At 36.8% G+C, this 14,573-nt stretch overlaps 1 protein-coding gene across 2 annotated transcripts in view; it reads left to right on the top strand.

The window, feature by feature from the left end:
- LOC126822194 (low-density lipoprotein receptor-related protein 1B) overlaps nucleotides 1-14,573 on the top strand; it is a 45,556-nt gene that overhangs the window by 14,902 nt on the left and 16,081 nt on the right. For both annotated transcript variants that reach the window (XM_050550943.2, XM_050550950.2), the window contains exons 5-17: nucleotides 33-158; nucleotides 978-1,109; nucleotides 1,890-2,003; nucleotides 3,035-3,172; nucleotides 3,555-3,665; nucleotides 4,970-5,083; nucleotides 5,270-5,438; nucleotides 8,364-8,565; nucleotides 9,302-9,494; nucleotides 10,465-10,593; nucleotides 10,988-11,219; nucleotides 12,427-12,520; nucleotides 13,810-13,913. In XM_050550943.2, the coding sequence (XP_050406900.1) occupies nucleotides 33-158; nucleotides 978-1,109; nucleotides 1,890-2,003; nucleotides 3,035-3,172; nucleotides 3,555-3,665; nucleotides 4,970-5,083; nucleotides 5,270-5,438; nucleotides 8,364-8,565; nucleotides 9,302-9,494; nucleotides 10,465-10,593; nucleotides 10,988-11,219; nucleotides 12,427-12,520; nucleotides 13,810-13,913 (1,858 nt within the window). The remainder of the gene's footprint in view (nucleotides 1-32; nucleotides 159-977; nucleotides 1,110-1,889; nucleotides 2,004-3,034; nucleotides 3,173-3,554; nucleotides 3,666-4,969; nucleotides 5,084-5,269; nucleotides 5,439-8,363; nucleotides 8,566-9,301; nucleotides 9,495-10,464; nucleotides 10,594-10,987; nucleotides 11,220-12,426; nucleotides 12,521-13,809; nucleotides 13,914-14,573) is intronic.

Here is a 14,573-nt window from a genome sequence, read left to right as displayed (position 1 = left end):
GAACGTTAAACTCCAGTTTATTTTATTTTAAGGTGTTACAAAGTGTGAACGAGACCAATTTCTGTGTGTAAATACAACTTTATGTATTGCGAGATATCAGGTTTGTGATGATGTACCGGATTGTGCTGATGGATCGGATGAAAATAGAATTATGTGCCGTAAGTATTATATAAATCCAGTCGGTGCAGTGCAGAACAGTAGGACAGTAAACCCCATTTCATTTATATAACATACATGAATCACGCGAAGTAATCGAACCAAACACTGTCAAAGCCTTCTTGACCAATTTGTTAATGTTTCGGCATGTTTTCCCTCTTGAAAATTGCTGTAGTAGTATTTACCACAGAAACATAATATGAAAACATCATTTTTAGAAATATGACATCAATTACTCAACTTTTTACCAATTTTCTATTAGAAGGAAATTTCTTTTTAACTAAGAAATAATAGAAAATGCTATCTTAGTAATGGATCAGATCATTGACTTCCAATTTGGCATATATGACATTTGCCTCATTAAAGATACATTATGGAAGATTAGATGAAGAGCTGGCAGTTCTCACTATAATAGTTAAAAACTAGATAATGTAAAGGCAATTTACTGAAAATTTCAGTCAAATTGATCAACTCTGAATCGAGAATTTAGCGATTGAATTTTAGACCTAGCGTCGATCATTATTACTAAAGTCGGTACTTTAAAAAACATAGTCTCGATTATCCAAATTTTTTTTATTTAATCATCAATGGGCGTTGAGCTGCAGATCGGATTCCAATCCAGTAAATATCGCAGGCTAGCGATGACATCGAGAGTTGATTATTGTCTGGATAAGTCAATTAATGTCTAATTAATAGTTTAGATAACGTTTTATTCCTAAAGAATGACCAGCAATAGTCAGATTTAGCTCTTGCATAATGTATGTTTAAGAGGTTTCCCGAACCTTTCCCTAATACGTTATAATATGAATATTATATTTCAGATAATATGACGCGATGTGAATCTAAACCAGGGTATTTTATGTGTACAAACTCTGAGAAATGTTTAGATGTGAGAAAAGTATGTGATGATAAAATCGATTGTCTGGATGAATCAGATGAACCCAAGAACTGCTGTAAGTTTACCCCGTGTCTTATGGTGATCGAATACGGTGTTTCCCTTCCTGGCCTGGGGGTGTCGCGAACTCCCAAGTGGTTCTACGTGGGTCGACCGCGAGAAACAGAGGGTTGCTTCGTTAAATAAAAATAACTTTTTTAAGGCATTCATACTTTTGTATGAAACTGTTATTTGGAAAAAGAATTTCTTTGCGGTAGAGGGATGGGCTCTAAGAGTGTCCGTTGGTACAAACGGGTTGGGTGGGGTTTCTGTCCGTGAAATTAAGATAGCCAAGTAATATTCAGTAATGAAAAAAGTAAATTCTGATAATGTGCCAAGGTATCTGCGAATTGAAAATGATTGGGAATCTCTAATATAATACACAATGCCAGATGCAGGAGGTGGGCCGAATGTATGGTAGGGGTCTAGTGGTCTGTGCCGTAGATAATGTCTCTTACTGAGTCACGTGGTGTGGTTTCTAATCCGATCTTGTACACAAGGAATACGGAAGCCTGCCTTATATCGTGGGTTTTCTCTGAGGACCGCCGGCTCTATCCCACTGTTGAAGACACCAATGGTCAACGAATTGTTGAAATAAATGGCCTAGTTTGTGTTGAGATAATGTTAAACCACATTCCTCTCTCTAACAAACAGCACAGAATGACTCTACAACAAAATAAAGACAGAACAAACTACAGAAAGTCAGTTATAAATTTGTACCTATATCAGAAAGGAAATTGCTGCTAAATTTGACATTATATCTAGAGTATAAAGGCATATGTTTTGTTCTTTGTTATAGCATCGATATGTAAAGAGTTGAAATGTGAACAAGGCTGTGCACCAGTTAAAGGTAAAGTTACCTGTGTTTGTATGACCGGGTATCAATTAAATCCAGACAATAAAACATGTAACGGTAAGTCTTTGAACAATACTTTACGACCTATGATCACAGATAATAAAATAAATGTAACGTTAAATCATTGAACAATTCACTGAAGTTACATAAGTTGACGTATCTCCAGGATTATGAAATTCGCCAATAAAACTCAATTATGTGCCCAATTAATATAATTCCTGAGCATCGATGTATATACAGAAACTGTAAATTACGAAACTTTTCTCTAGAAAAATCTATGGGTGATTATGAAATATGATACTATTTATTGCCTGAAACAGATATAAATGAGTATTTGTTTAAACAGATATAAACGGGGTTATTATTGTTTAAACATGTATAACTGAGTATGTTATTTATTATTTTAAACAGATATAAATAAGTGTATGAAATAGGTTATTACTGTTTTTATTGTTTAAACATGTATAAATGGGTGTTGTTATTTGTTTAAACATATATAAATTACGTTATTTAAACATATATAAATGTTATTTGTTTTAAACAGATAAAAATTAGGTTATTTATTGTTTATTCATATAAATGAGGTTATTAAGGTTATTATTTATTGTTTAAACATGTATAAATGAGTGTTATTTGTTTAAACAGACACAAATGAGGTATTTATTGTTTAAACATGTATAACGGAGTATGTTATTTGTTTTTAACAGATATAAATGAGTGTGTTATTATTTATTGTTTAAACATGTATAACGGAGTATGTTATTTGTTTTTAACAGATATAAATGAGTGTGTTATTATTTATTGTTTAAACATGTATAACGGAGTATGTTATTTGTTTTTAACAGATATAAATGAGTGTGTTATTATTTATTGTTTAAACATGTATAACGGAGTATGTTATTTGTTTTTAACAGATATAAATGAGTGTGTTATTATTTATTGTTTAAACATGTATAACGGAGTATGTTATTTGTTTTTAACAGATATAAATGAGTATGTTATTATTTGTTTTTAACAGATATAAATGAGTATGTTATTATTTGTTTTTAACAGATATAAATGAGTATGTTATTATTTGTTTTTAACAGATATAGATGAGTGTAATGTTGAGAATGAATGGGGGAAGAAATGTAGCCAGAATTGTTCTAACAGTAAAGGAAGTTATTCCTGTAATTGTATAGAAGGATATGATCTAGAACCGGATTATCACACCTGTAAAGCTAAAGGTAATACTTATATTTGACCCGGGGGGGGGGGGGGGGGCTTTAGATCATAAGGTCTGTGACATTGAATCCAATGATATGGTGACTATCCCACACTTATAGGTGACAACGCGTAGTCCCTTGCCTCACCTCGTCGGTAGCCTCGTGGGTTTATTCCGGATACTTAGGTGTCCTCTCACAGGAAAGATCGCGGTGGCCCGCTAAGATAATAGAAATAAGACAACTTGCCCTGCGATATCACCCACGGTGGAAGCGGACGTTAAACACTAATACATGTAGATATCCTAGCCGAAAGACTAGAGACTTCCTTTCCAGCCCAGCCCCCCCCCCCCCTCCCCCGGCCTCTACTTATTTTACGAGATGTTTAACTATTTTTGATATTCAGGTGAAGAACCAATATTATTCTATTCTACTCGAACATCGATTACAAGATTAAATCTACGTTCAAGGGATACATCATTGTTCCGATCAGATCTTAGCGGCGTTTCCGGTATTGGTAAGTTGAGCAAAAATATACAAATTCTTTCATGTACCGTATGATCCACAGAATCTGTTTATAACATGGGAAACCTGAAATATTTTATCACGTGTTTTGTTGTCGCCCCTGTCAGTCCGCGCGTCCGTTCACATATTGTTTGTTGGACGCTCTACATGTCACAATTTTTATCCGATTTTGACGAAACTTGAAATATAGGTTTATCTCCCAAAGAAATCGGTTCACATATTGTTTGTTGGACGCTCTATATGTCACAATTTTTATCCGATTTTGACGAAACTTGAAATATAGGTTTATCTCCCAAAGATCTCGGTTCCTTTCCATATTGGCATGTATCGGACCATAACTTCATGGATTATTGCCCCTGATTGTTCGAAAAATCGCGTTTTTAGTTTGTGGACTTTCTAGAGGTCACACTTGATAAATCTTAAAATGTGTTTATATTCCAAAGATCTGTTCCTGTCGATATTGGCGCTTATTTGGCCGTAACTTCATGGTTTATCACGTCCATTCCGTTTTTTTCTCGAAGCATATCTCAAAAATCTATATCTTTCTGAAAGGTTCTACACATATAGTATCTTTGCCTTTAGCTTATTGGGAAATTTTCATATTTAATAATTGTGTCTAAATGGAAAGAATTTGATTTAGTGTTTGGTATACATCTTGTATGATCAACCAATTATGAGATCTTTGATTTTGGGCAAGCCATTTGAACCTAAAACTATAAAACAAACATGGCCTTATTAAAGATACATTATGTAAGATTTAGATAAAGAACTAGCCATTCTTGCTATAATAGTTCGAAAGTAGATGATGTAAAATGAATAATTTAAAAATTTCATTCAAATTACTCTATTACAAACGAAGATATTAGCCTTTGAAGGTTTGACAGACGTGTGCAATAATTTCAACCACCGTACTGGTTGATCGAAGCTAAGTCTCGGTCCTCCATATTTGATTAAATCAAAGTATCGCTGAACCATTCTAATCTAGTTAATATCGGAGAAATCTGATGCCATCGAGAGTTGATTAAGACCTGGATCACTTAATTAATGTCTAATTAATACTTTAGAAAACATTTCAGGCCTAAAGAAAGACCTGCAACAGGCAGATTTAGCTCTTGCATAATGCATGTTTAACTGGCGGAGATTCCTGATCTCTATAATTATGTATGGAAATAAGTACCCGATTTTGGGCACCTAGAAATATCGTTTTTGAAGTCAAACATTCTTGTTTGGTAATTTAGCATGACAAGAGAAAACCTAGAAACATTTATCGTATTGTAAATAATAATTTAATTTCAGCAACTGACAGCAAATCAAAGACTGTATTCTGGTCCAGTAATTATGATAAAAAGGTCTATAAATCTAGAGTAGAAGGACGAGTATTATATAGAAAACTAACGGTTATCTCTGTTGGTAAGTGGAAAACTAAACGTTGGTTGTTGGTAAGTGGAATACAAGCCGTTATACTATGATAGGAGAGAACAGCGGTATGCAATTTAATGTATTTTAGAATTGGTATTGCAAGTGGAACTAGGATATGATTATTATATATCGTTCGTGGGACTAGGATATGATTAATATAACTGTTATTTATTGTAGGACTGGTATCGCCCGTGGGACTAGGATATGATTGGATAGGAGAGAACCTGTATATAATAGATACTGGTAGAAGTGAGATAATAGTATGTAAACCAGATGGTGATAGTTGTACAGTTATTTTATCTAATTTAACATCACCAACTTCTATAGTTGTAGATTCTCATAATAGGTAAGAACCAGGCGTGTAACTAAGGTGGGGGGGGGGGCAAAAACTTTTGTGAGATGGCCAAGTGACATGACGGTAGGCCTTTAATTCATGCAAAAGTTAACTCGGAGCGAGGTAGCCTGCCTAACCTTGTGGCTATGTCCTGATCCTTTGATTTCCTTCCACAGCTGATGCTTTCTGTTCCTCGCCCCATGACCCTCACCGCAACCGCCTCTTCTCACTCTGAAATTCATTTTCAACGGTTTAAGACCATTACTTTAAGAGTTGTTATCCATGATCACGCCTGCCATTTGTTATGTAAATGCTTCTAGGTACCTATAAAACCACAATGTGACATTGTTTATAAATTGTCCTGGGCCCTTATTCACGAAAACTTAAACTAAGTTACAACCGAAATTTTAAGAAATACTGCAACTTCATTGGATATATGTAAATTGATTTTACTGGTCAGCCAATCGAATTGCAGTATTTCTTAAAATTTCGATTGTATCTTAGTTTAAGTTTTCGTGAATGAGGGCCCTGGCAAATTCGCTTCCATGGGCGAATGTTTCGTTGTTTGGCAATCCATCTGTATTGTTCGGTTTCACTGTAGGCCTACATAAAAGACCTATATCTGATACGTTAACCAGTTGTTGAATATTATAAAAATATAATAACGATAAAGGATTAGTGTTACATTTTCAAGTGACAATTTCAGAAGTACTTAATGCATCAATTGATTGACTACATAGTTTCTAGTGGAAGCTGATGAAACAGATAATAATCTTAACACATTATCAGGAGTATTATATATCAAAGCGCACTCTATTTCCCACAAGGAAATTTAAACAAATATTGATCAAGTGTATTGAAATGAAATGGGGTTTAACGTCCTACTGTTTTGCTCTGAACTGGGCTAATGAAGACGGGCATACGCCATACAGTGTGCTATGAGGGAAATTTTGCCCGGACAGCGGCACTACGGCCTACTCCTATATCGAATTCCAACTGTCAAGGGATCTTTTACGTGCACGCCAATGAGTACACGGGACCTCGGTTTTTCGTCTCATCCGAATGACTAGACAGTGTCCTTGTCAGGCCCTCCGTCCTGCATCACTGACAAGGGGGGAACCACGCCGGAAAATCTGAATGAACTTTCTTGGCCAATGCGGGGATCGAACACCCGACCTCCAGGCTAGCGAGCCATCGTCTTACCCACTTAACCACCGTGATCCCCCAAACCAAGTGTATTACATTATAGCATATGTGATAGCTCGTCTCTTTAATCCTGGGGGGGGGGGGGGAGAATGGTTAGTGCGTGTGCGTTGTATTATAAGGTCTGTCATTGAGTCAACTAGTGTGGTTTCGATTCCCCGGTTGTACGTGACAAGGAATAAGGTCACCTGTCCAACCTCATGGGTTTCTTTCCGGGTCGTCCGGTTTCCTCCCACTGCTAAAGACCCGTACGCGCAAAGAAATATTCAAATAAAATTAAACCATATGGTAGTCCCAAAATGACCTAGTTTGTGTCGAGTGGACGTAAACCCCATTTCTCTCCTTCTCTTCTAATCCTGTTGAATTACTGAACTATATTTTATTTCGTTTTGTGTTACTACATGAAAACCTGACCGGTTAAAATGATGTCAATTCAGGGGGTCATATGAGCGACTTTAGACCCATGAACAGTCCGTTTCATTGACTATTCCTGACCCTGACATCAAGCAGAACGTGGGTTATATAACAACTCTTCCAGATCCTTGTATAAGGAAGGCAAGTAAAACGAAAGTTTGAACTATAAACAAAAAGAAATGAAATAGAATCTGTGTTGTAATAAAGTTGTTCGTCTCTTATTCTCTTTTAAGATTTATATTACGTAAAGCTTTGTCTTTTTTTTTTACTACATTTCAAGATTATTACACATCAAACTGCAGTCTTTGTTACAAAACAATCTAAATAAGATTATTACATTGAACTAAATGTATTACTTTCTGCGATATGTGATAGTCCGTACCTGATATGATTCTTATATTTAATTTATATAATGTAAATCTTGCCGTTTTTATGAAATTTAATCTGTCAAGTTAAAAATGTCTTCGACATTTCAAGATCCTAAATAAATCGATTAAGGAATATTTTCCAGCTACCGAGTAAATATATTTGTTACAAAAATCATTACAAGATTAAATTAAAGTGTAAATCGAAAAGAAGTTCTGACTGTTCTTTGATATTTCTCTTAAAAAGAATTTTCACGTACAGTGAGACACAGTTGCTCAGTCAGGCGCTAACTAAAATAAGGCAAGATGTGCAGAATTAGATTCAAGTGTTTGCCGAGAAGGCTCTTGTGGCTATCACATGGCAAAGGATATCGAGGTCCCTTGTACACGTTCGTGTGAAGAATAGATGGAAAATGTCGCTGTTTGGTTAAAATGTCCAGTCGGTCGTATACCTGTCCTCTATAGATTTCATTTCTTTTCTTTCACTTAAATTCTTAATGCAAGTTAACAGATAATGACAATCCTATTGGTTTCTTTTAAACATACATCATGCAAGAGCTAAATCTGCCTATTGCACATCTTTCTTTAGTCCTGAAATGTTAATTAACTTATCCAGACCATAATCAACTCTCGATGGCACTGCTAGCCTGTGATGTTTATTGGATTAGGTTCCGATTTGCTGTTCGACTTCCATTCATAATTTAATCATGAAAAGGATAATCGAGACTTTTTTTTATCGTATCGACTTTAGCAATGATGATCGAGGCTAGGCCGAAAATTCAATCGCTAAAGTCTTGGTTCACTGACTGAATTTTCAGCAAATTGCCTTTACATTATCTAGTTTTTAACTATTATAGTGAGAACTATCAGCTCTTTATTTAATCTCCCATAATGTATCTTTAATAAAGGAACTTATATTTTACTGAGACTAACCTATTGGTTTCCTTTAATACAGGAATCTATATTTTACGGAGACTGGTTCTAAAGTAAGAATTAACAAGAGCTGGCTGGACGGTAGAAATAATGAACCGTTTGTTACTGTGAAACTTGGTCGACCAACATGTCTTGTTGTCGATTACACGGTTAATCGATTATATTGGGCCGATACGATATGGAATCGAATCGAACGAATTGATTTAGATGGAAAGAACAGACATGTGAGTGTTTTATTGTTAATAATACACTTAGTATTAAAATGACATTTAAAGATGCATTATGTAAGAGCTAAATCTGTCTAAAGCAGGTGTTTTGTTCTCAAATATCATATAAATTATTAAGACATTTATTCACATGTCAAGTCCATATATTCAACTTTATAGACCATCGGATGGTCGCGATTTTCAATGGATTGAAATTAATTTAATTTAAAACTGCATTATCGAGACTTTTGTTTATTGTAACAATGGTACTTGACAACCGAGACTATATTGTGAACATTTCAAAGCTTGATTACTTTGCTCAGAAACGAATAATGTGACAGAGATTTTCAATATATTCATTTTTCATTATCTATTTTTGAACTATTATAGCAAGAACGGTCAGGCCTTTATCTAAATCGTACATAATACATCTTTAATTTGTCTTTAAAATATATTTAATGACTGATTTTTCGAGTTGTAAGATCTAGTCAAAACAATACTTTTATTTTGGTGCCAACAATGGGTTAATTGAAATTCATGTCATCTCACTAACTAGACATATTTTCCATATGAGTTCTTGCCCTTGTCTGCTAAAAATTAAAGCCACCTTGTAACGTTATGTTTAAATTATAAGCCCGCATTTACAACCGCCAATTGTTCCCTTTTAATACCGGTTTCAAAAATATTGTCTAGCAACCCCATTTAGATAAATTACTCCTAAGTAAACGTGATATATTTTTGTATTGTCTTTCAGATTGTCTTGGCTCACGAGGTCCACAACCCATCTTTATTGGTGATATTTGAAGATACGATGATGTGGTCTGATAGTCTTAAACATACTGTAATGTCTGGTAATAAGTTTATGAGTCGAGATATAAAACATCTAGTACGGTCTGTACCTGCTACTACAGCTGCTGCTATATTACATACATCATTACAAACACAAGGTAACGTTAGTTTTCTTTTAAGGGAGCGGTTGTGGCTCAGTGAATAACACAAGGTAACGTTTTATTTTAAGGGAGCCGTTGTGACCCAGTTCATAACCTCAAGGGCCCGGCAAGGATCGGTGTCTAGTCGTTCGGGTGTTGGTTTTTCTGACACCCACCCCCCAGGTTTCCCACCCATGCCAGGGATCCCTAGGGAATTATTGAAATAAAATTGTACCATGTTTGTCCCAAAATGACATCAGTAGATATTAAAATATTAAAGCCATTTCTCTCTCCCTTTCCATAAAAAATACCAAATGTATTCATGTGACAATGAATATTAATAAAACTAGTCAATGTTATTCAGTAGATTCGTAATGAATTTTAATTGGAACAGAACAGTATAGGGTGTTAAACCCCATTTCATTTCGTAATGAATTACCAATCCCCCTAGTGTTTGCTTATACTTTAGGATTCGGTTGTATATACCGTAAACCTTCTTTAGGATTCAGTTATATATACCACAAACCGTCTACTTTAGGATTCAGTTATATATACCGCAAACCTATGTTATATAGACCCCAAACCTATGTTATATAGACCATCATTACGTCCTTTTAATTTATATGGAATCTTGTAACTGTTTACTACAAACGCGTAATAAGTAGAATTGAACCGTTTTAGCACCCGTTTTGGTGCCGTGACCAGGATCCAGTTGCATATTTGATTGTTGGGTCGCCTGTCCAACCTTGTGGGTTTTCTCTGGGTTCTCCGGTTTCCTCCCACTACTAAAGACCCCTACGTGCAAGCGATTTATTGAAATAAAATTAAACCATATGTTGGTCCCGAAATGACCTAGTTTGTGTCGAGTGGACGTTAAACCCCATTTCTCTCTTTGATTGTTTCCTCAGTTTATATTGAGTTTTAATGGAAAATGACTTAAACGGATTTTGTTGAATAGAAATTACAGACCTTATAATAATGTTTTCAGGGCGACTAGGTAATTCTTGTTTATTAGAGAAATGTAGTCACATGTGTCTTCTTAGTAATACTCAGAAGGGTTACAGTTGTGCTTGTCCCCAAGGTTACCAGTTAATGGAGGATCAACGAACTTGTGAACGTAAGTCGTTTATATCTGAGAGAATATTGTGATCTTTGTGGATAAATTGGTATTTTTCCTACACCAGTGTGGTATTCTGACTGCAATAAGAATAAGTCCAAAAGAGGTGACGTCGGAGAGTCTAATTTATCCCGACAATAATAAAATGTTGTTTTTTTTAATTGTTTTTCGGTTATTTTAGAAGTAATTTTACGAATTAATCTATTTAGCGGGCACTGTATCTGATGCAAATATTTACCTTCTGATGCATCTATTGTATTTGCTAATTAAACAGAAAATTATCCATATTAATTAGTAAGTGATACCAAGCCCCCCCCCCCCCAAAAAAAAATGCCCAGAGCACTGTGAATACTTGATACCAGTATTGATCATCTGTTTTGTTTTTTTCTCTCAGGTAAAGTATCAACCAAGATATTATTAGTTGCTCAAAAGTCCGACATCCTACAGTTTTCCTTAGACTATATTGGCAGTGAACCCTTCACGACCCTGTCTACAGATGACGAAGGGGATTTATTTTCGCTAGGTTATGATCCTATATCGCATCACGTCATACATTCCACGTTAAACAAATATGATGAACCGGTTATTTGTCAAACAGCACTAGAAAGTAACAGAGCACGTCATGAGTAAGTCTTCGTTTTAGCATTTTACATTCTGCACACAGAGATCCATCTACTTCATACTTCGAGAATAGATCTCTGTCCTGAATGGTCACCATATCCAAAAATTAGGATATTTTTTTGTAATCCGGTTCTACTCCGGTTCACATCTGACATACACACAGAGACTAAATAAACCTATTCAAAATTAATACTTCTCAAAATTCTCGAAACATACTTAATGTTTTCGACCAAAATCGTCGAATGTCGGTCAACTTTAGTGTCTGTTTTCAAACGGAGCTAACTGTAGACAGACAGCCTAAGTTTAGTATGAGCATTTTATTAATTGAATGGCCTTTTTGGGTTAACGGTGTACACGCCATGGTATTTTTAAGGAATCTGAAGCACTGGGGTCCGTCCGTACGTTTTGACTTCAATGATAACGAAAATGAAATGGGGTTTAACGTCCCACTGTTCTGCTCCGACTGGGTTAATGAAGACGGGCATACGCTATACAGTGTACTATGAGGGAAATTTTGCCCGGACAGCGGTACTATGGCCTACTCTTATATCGACTTCCAACTGTCAAGGGATATTTTACGTGCACACCAATGTATAAACGGGACCTCGGTTTTTTGTCTCATCCGAATGACTAAACAGCTGTCCTTGTCAGGCCATCCGTCCAGCACCACTGACAAGGGGAAACAATGTCGGAAAATCACGATGAACTTTTTCGGCCAATGCAGGGATCGAACATCCGACCTCCAGTCTAGCAAGTCAGCGTCTTACCCACTTAGCCACCGTGGCTCCTCAATGAAGATAACCATCTCTTATTTCAATTCAAACCCTGTTTAATTTTGCTTTTCAATGTCTTGCCTTCTTACAGTATGTAATATGTACCTTCCTGTTTTCTTATTTGTTTGGGGTTGGATGGCCGAATGGTTAGCACATGCGCTCTGTATAATAAGGTCTGTCATTGAGTCATCTGGCGTGGTTTCGATTTCCTGGTTATACGTGACAAGGAGTAGGGTCGCCTGTCCAACCTCGTGGGTTTTCTCCGGGTCCCCCGGTTTCCTCCCACTGCTAAAGACCCCTACGCGCAAGCGAACTATTATTGAAATAAAATTGAATCATGAGTTAGTCCCGAAATGACCTAGTTTGTGTCGAGTGGACGTTAAACCCCATTTCTCTCTTTTATTTGTATTTCTACCATGTCTTTATTATCTATGGATAGCCATGACGTAATAGCCAGTGGTGATATCAAGAAAGTAGCAAGTTTAGCGGTAGATTGGGTGGCTAGGAATGTCTTCTGGGTTGATTCTGAAAAGGCGAGTATACAATATTTGAAAGACATTATCATCTATACATATGCTTCCCTTCTTAACGCCCCAATCTATTTAATGCTCACGAAGAGGTTAAATTCATGATTTCCCGTTTCACTTCACCCCCTTGTTGTCAGTGGTGCACTATATGGGGCCTGTCAACGAAGAGGTTAAATTCATGATTCCGCCGTTTCACCCCACACCCTTGTCAGTGGTGCAGTATATGGGGCCTGTCAAGGAAGTGGCATTTAATCTTTCAGATGAAAAGAAAAATCAAGATTGCAGTTCAAACTCGATGACTAGTGGGGACGAATGCATAAAATATATGGGTTCTGCTTGGGAAGTGACCCCCACCCCAGGGTCTAGCCTGGTAGTGTAATGTATAGTATTCTGTATATTCCTGAAAATAGGCCTATCATACCCAAAGCTATTTTTCTGTGAATAGAAATTCCATGCTAATAACATAATGAACCTCACTATGTAGCACCCGGTAACGGCAAAATATCCTGTATAATTATATAGCACAGTGTAAGGCTTTTAAATTATCCCTGTATATGTAAAACAATATAACGTTCAACCCAATCTTTCGTCTCGTTTTTTATAGTTCAAAATTTCGTTTTACTTGTCTTTACTACACTAGGATCTGGAAGAGTTGTTATATTACCGTCGTTCTGGATGAAGTGAGGGATTGGCCAATGAAACGCGGTCTGTTACGCCGAGTTCTTGTGCGATGCACAGAACTGTGGGTAAACCACTATAAACGTCAACGCTGATTGATTAATCAATGTCTGATGTCGTAGGACAAAAGCTGCTCATACGACACCTGACGCGACCTTCCAGTACAACCGGTCAGATCTTTATGTAGTGTAGGCCATCGAAAGTAGGGGGGGGGGGGGGGGTGGATGGCCGAATGGTTAGCACGTGCGCGCGCTGTATTATACGGCCTGTCATTGAGTCAACTGGCGTGGTTTCGAATCTCCGGTTGTACGTGACAAGGAGTAGGGTCGCCTGTCCAACCTCGTGGGTTTTCTCCGGGTCCTCCGGTTTCCTCCCACTGCTAAAGACCCCTACGCGCAAGCGAATTATTGAAATAAGATTAAACCATATGTTAGTCCCGAAATGACCTAGTTTGTGTCGAGTGGACGTTAAACCCCATTTCTCTCTCTCTCTCTCTCTCTCTCTCTCTCTCTCTCTCTCTCTCTCTCTCTCTCTCTCTCTCTCTCTCCATCGAAAGTATAAAAATACGAAACAAAATATAGATCTGTATTTTAATCAGGTTAATTGGTCTGTTTCAGAAAACTCTAGAAGTAGCCAGATTAGATCGTAAAGTTAGGGCTGTATTATTAACATCTACACAGCTACATGAACCAAGAGCATTGGCTTTACATCCACAACAAGGGTATCAATAACATTTCTATAAGACAAACAAAGACTGTAATGAATTTGGTAAAAAATGGCGTGTTACTTTACATGTGGTGTTATTTCTACCTCCATTAATTGATCTATATAAATAAAATGAAAGATGTGTGTATATGTTCACTCATCACCCTTCGTCGCCGCGCTCTAACCAGAATGGCCCCATGAATGTTTTAGGCCATCGAATTTGGGAAACTGGCGAATGTATGTTCGCCCATCACACTTCATCTCCGCGCTCTACACCCATATATTTGCTATCAACCAACATGGCCCCGTGAATGTTTTAGATCATTGAATTTGTGCCACTAGCGAATCCCGCTTAGTCGCCGCGTTTCACCCCCATATGTGTTATCAAATTAATCAGCATGGCCCCGTAAATGGTTCAGGTCATCGAATTTGGGCCACAGGCGAATGTATGTTCGCCCATCACACTTCATCGCCGCGCTCTACACCCATATATTTGCTATCGAATTAACCAGCATGGCCCAGTGAATGTTTTACGCCATCGAATTTTAGGCCCCGGGCAAAGCCGGGTATCCTGTTATGAACATTTTAACAATTCAAATAACCGATAAATTTACTGCTAAATCTATACGAGTCAAGCGAATTACTGAAATAAAATTGAACCATGCGTTAGTCCCGA

The sequence above is a fragment of the Patella vulgata genome, chromosome 1 (genome assembly GCF_932274485.2).
Source record: "Patella vulgata chromosome 1, xgPatVulg1.2, whole genome shotgun sequence".
NCBI lineage: Eukaryota > Metazoa > Mollusca > Gastropoda > Patellidae > Patella > Patella vulgata.
The sequence above is the reverse complement of the archived record's forward strand: the minus strand, read 5'-3'. Positions and strand labels throughout refer to the sequence as shown.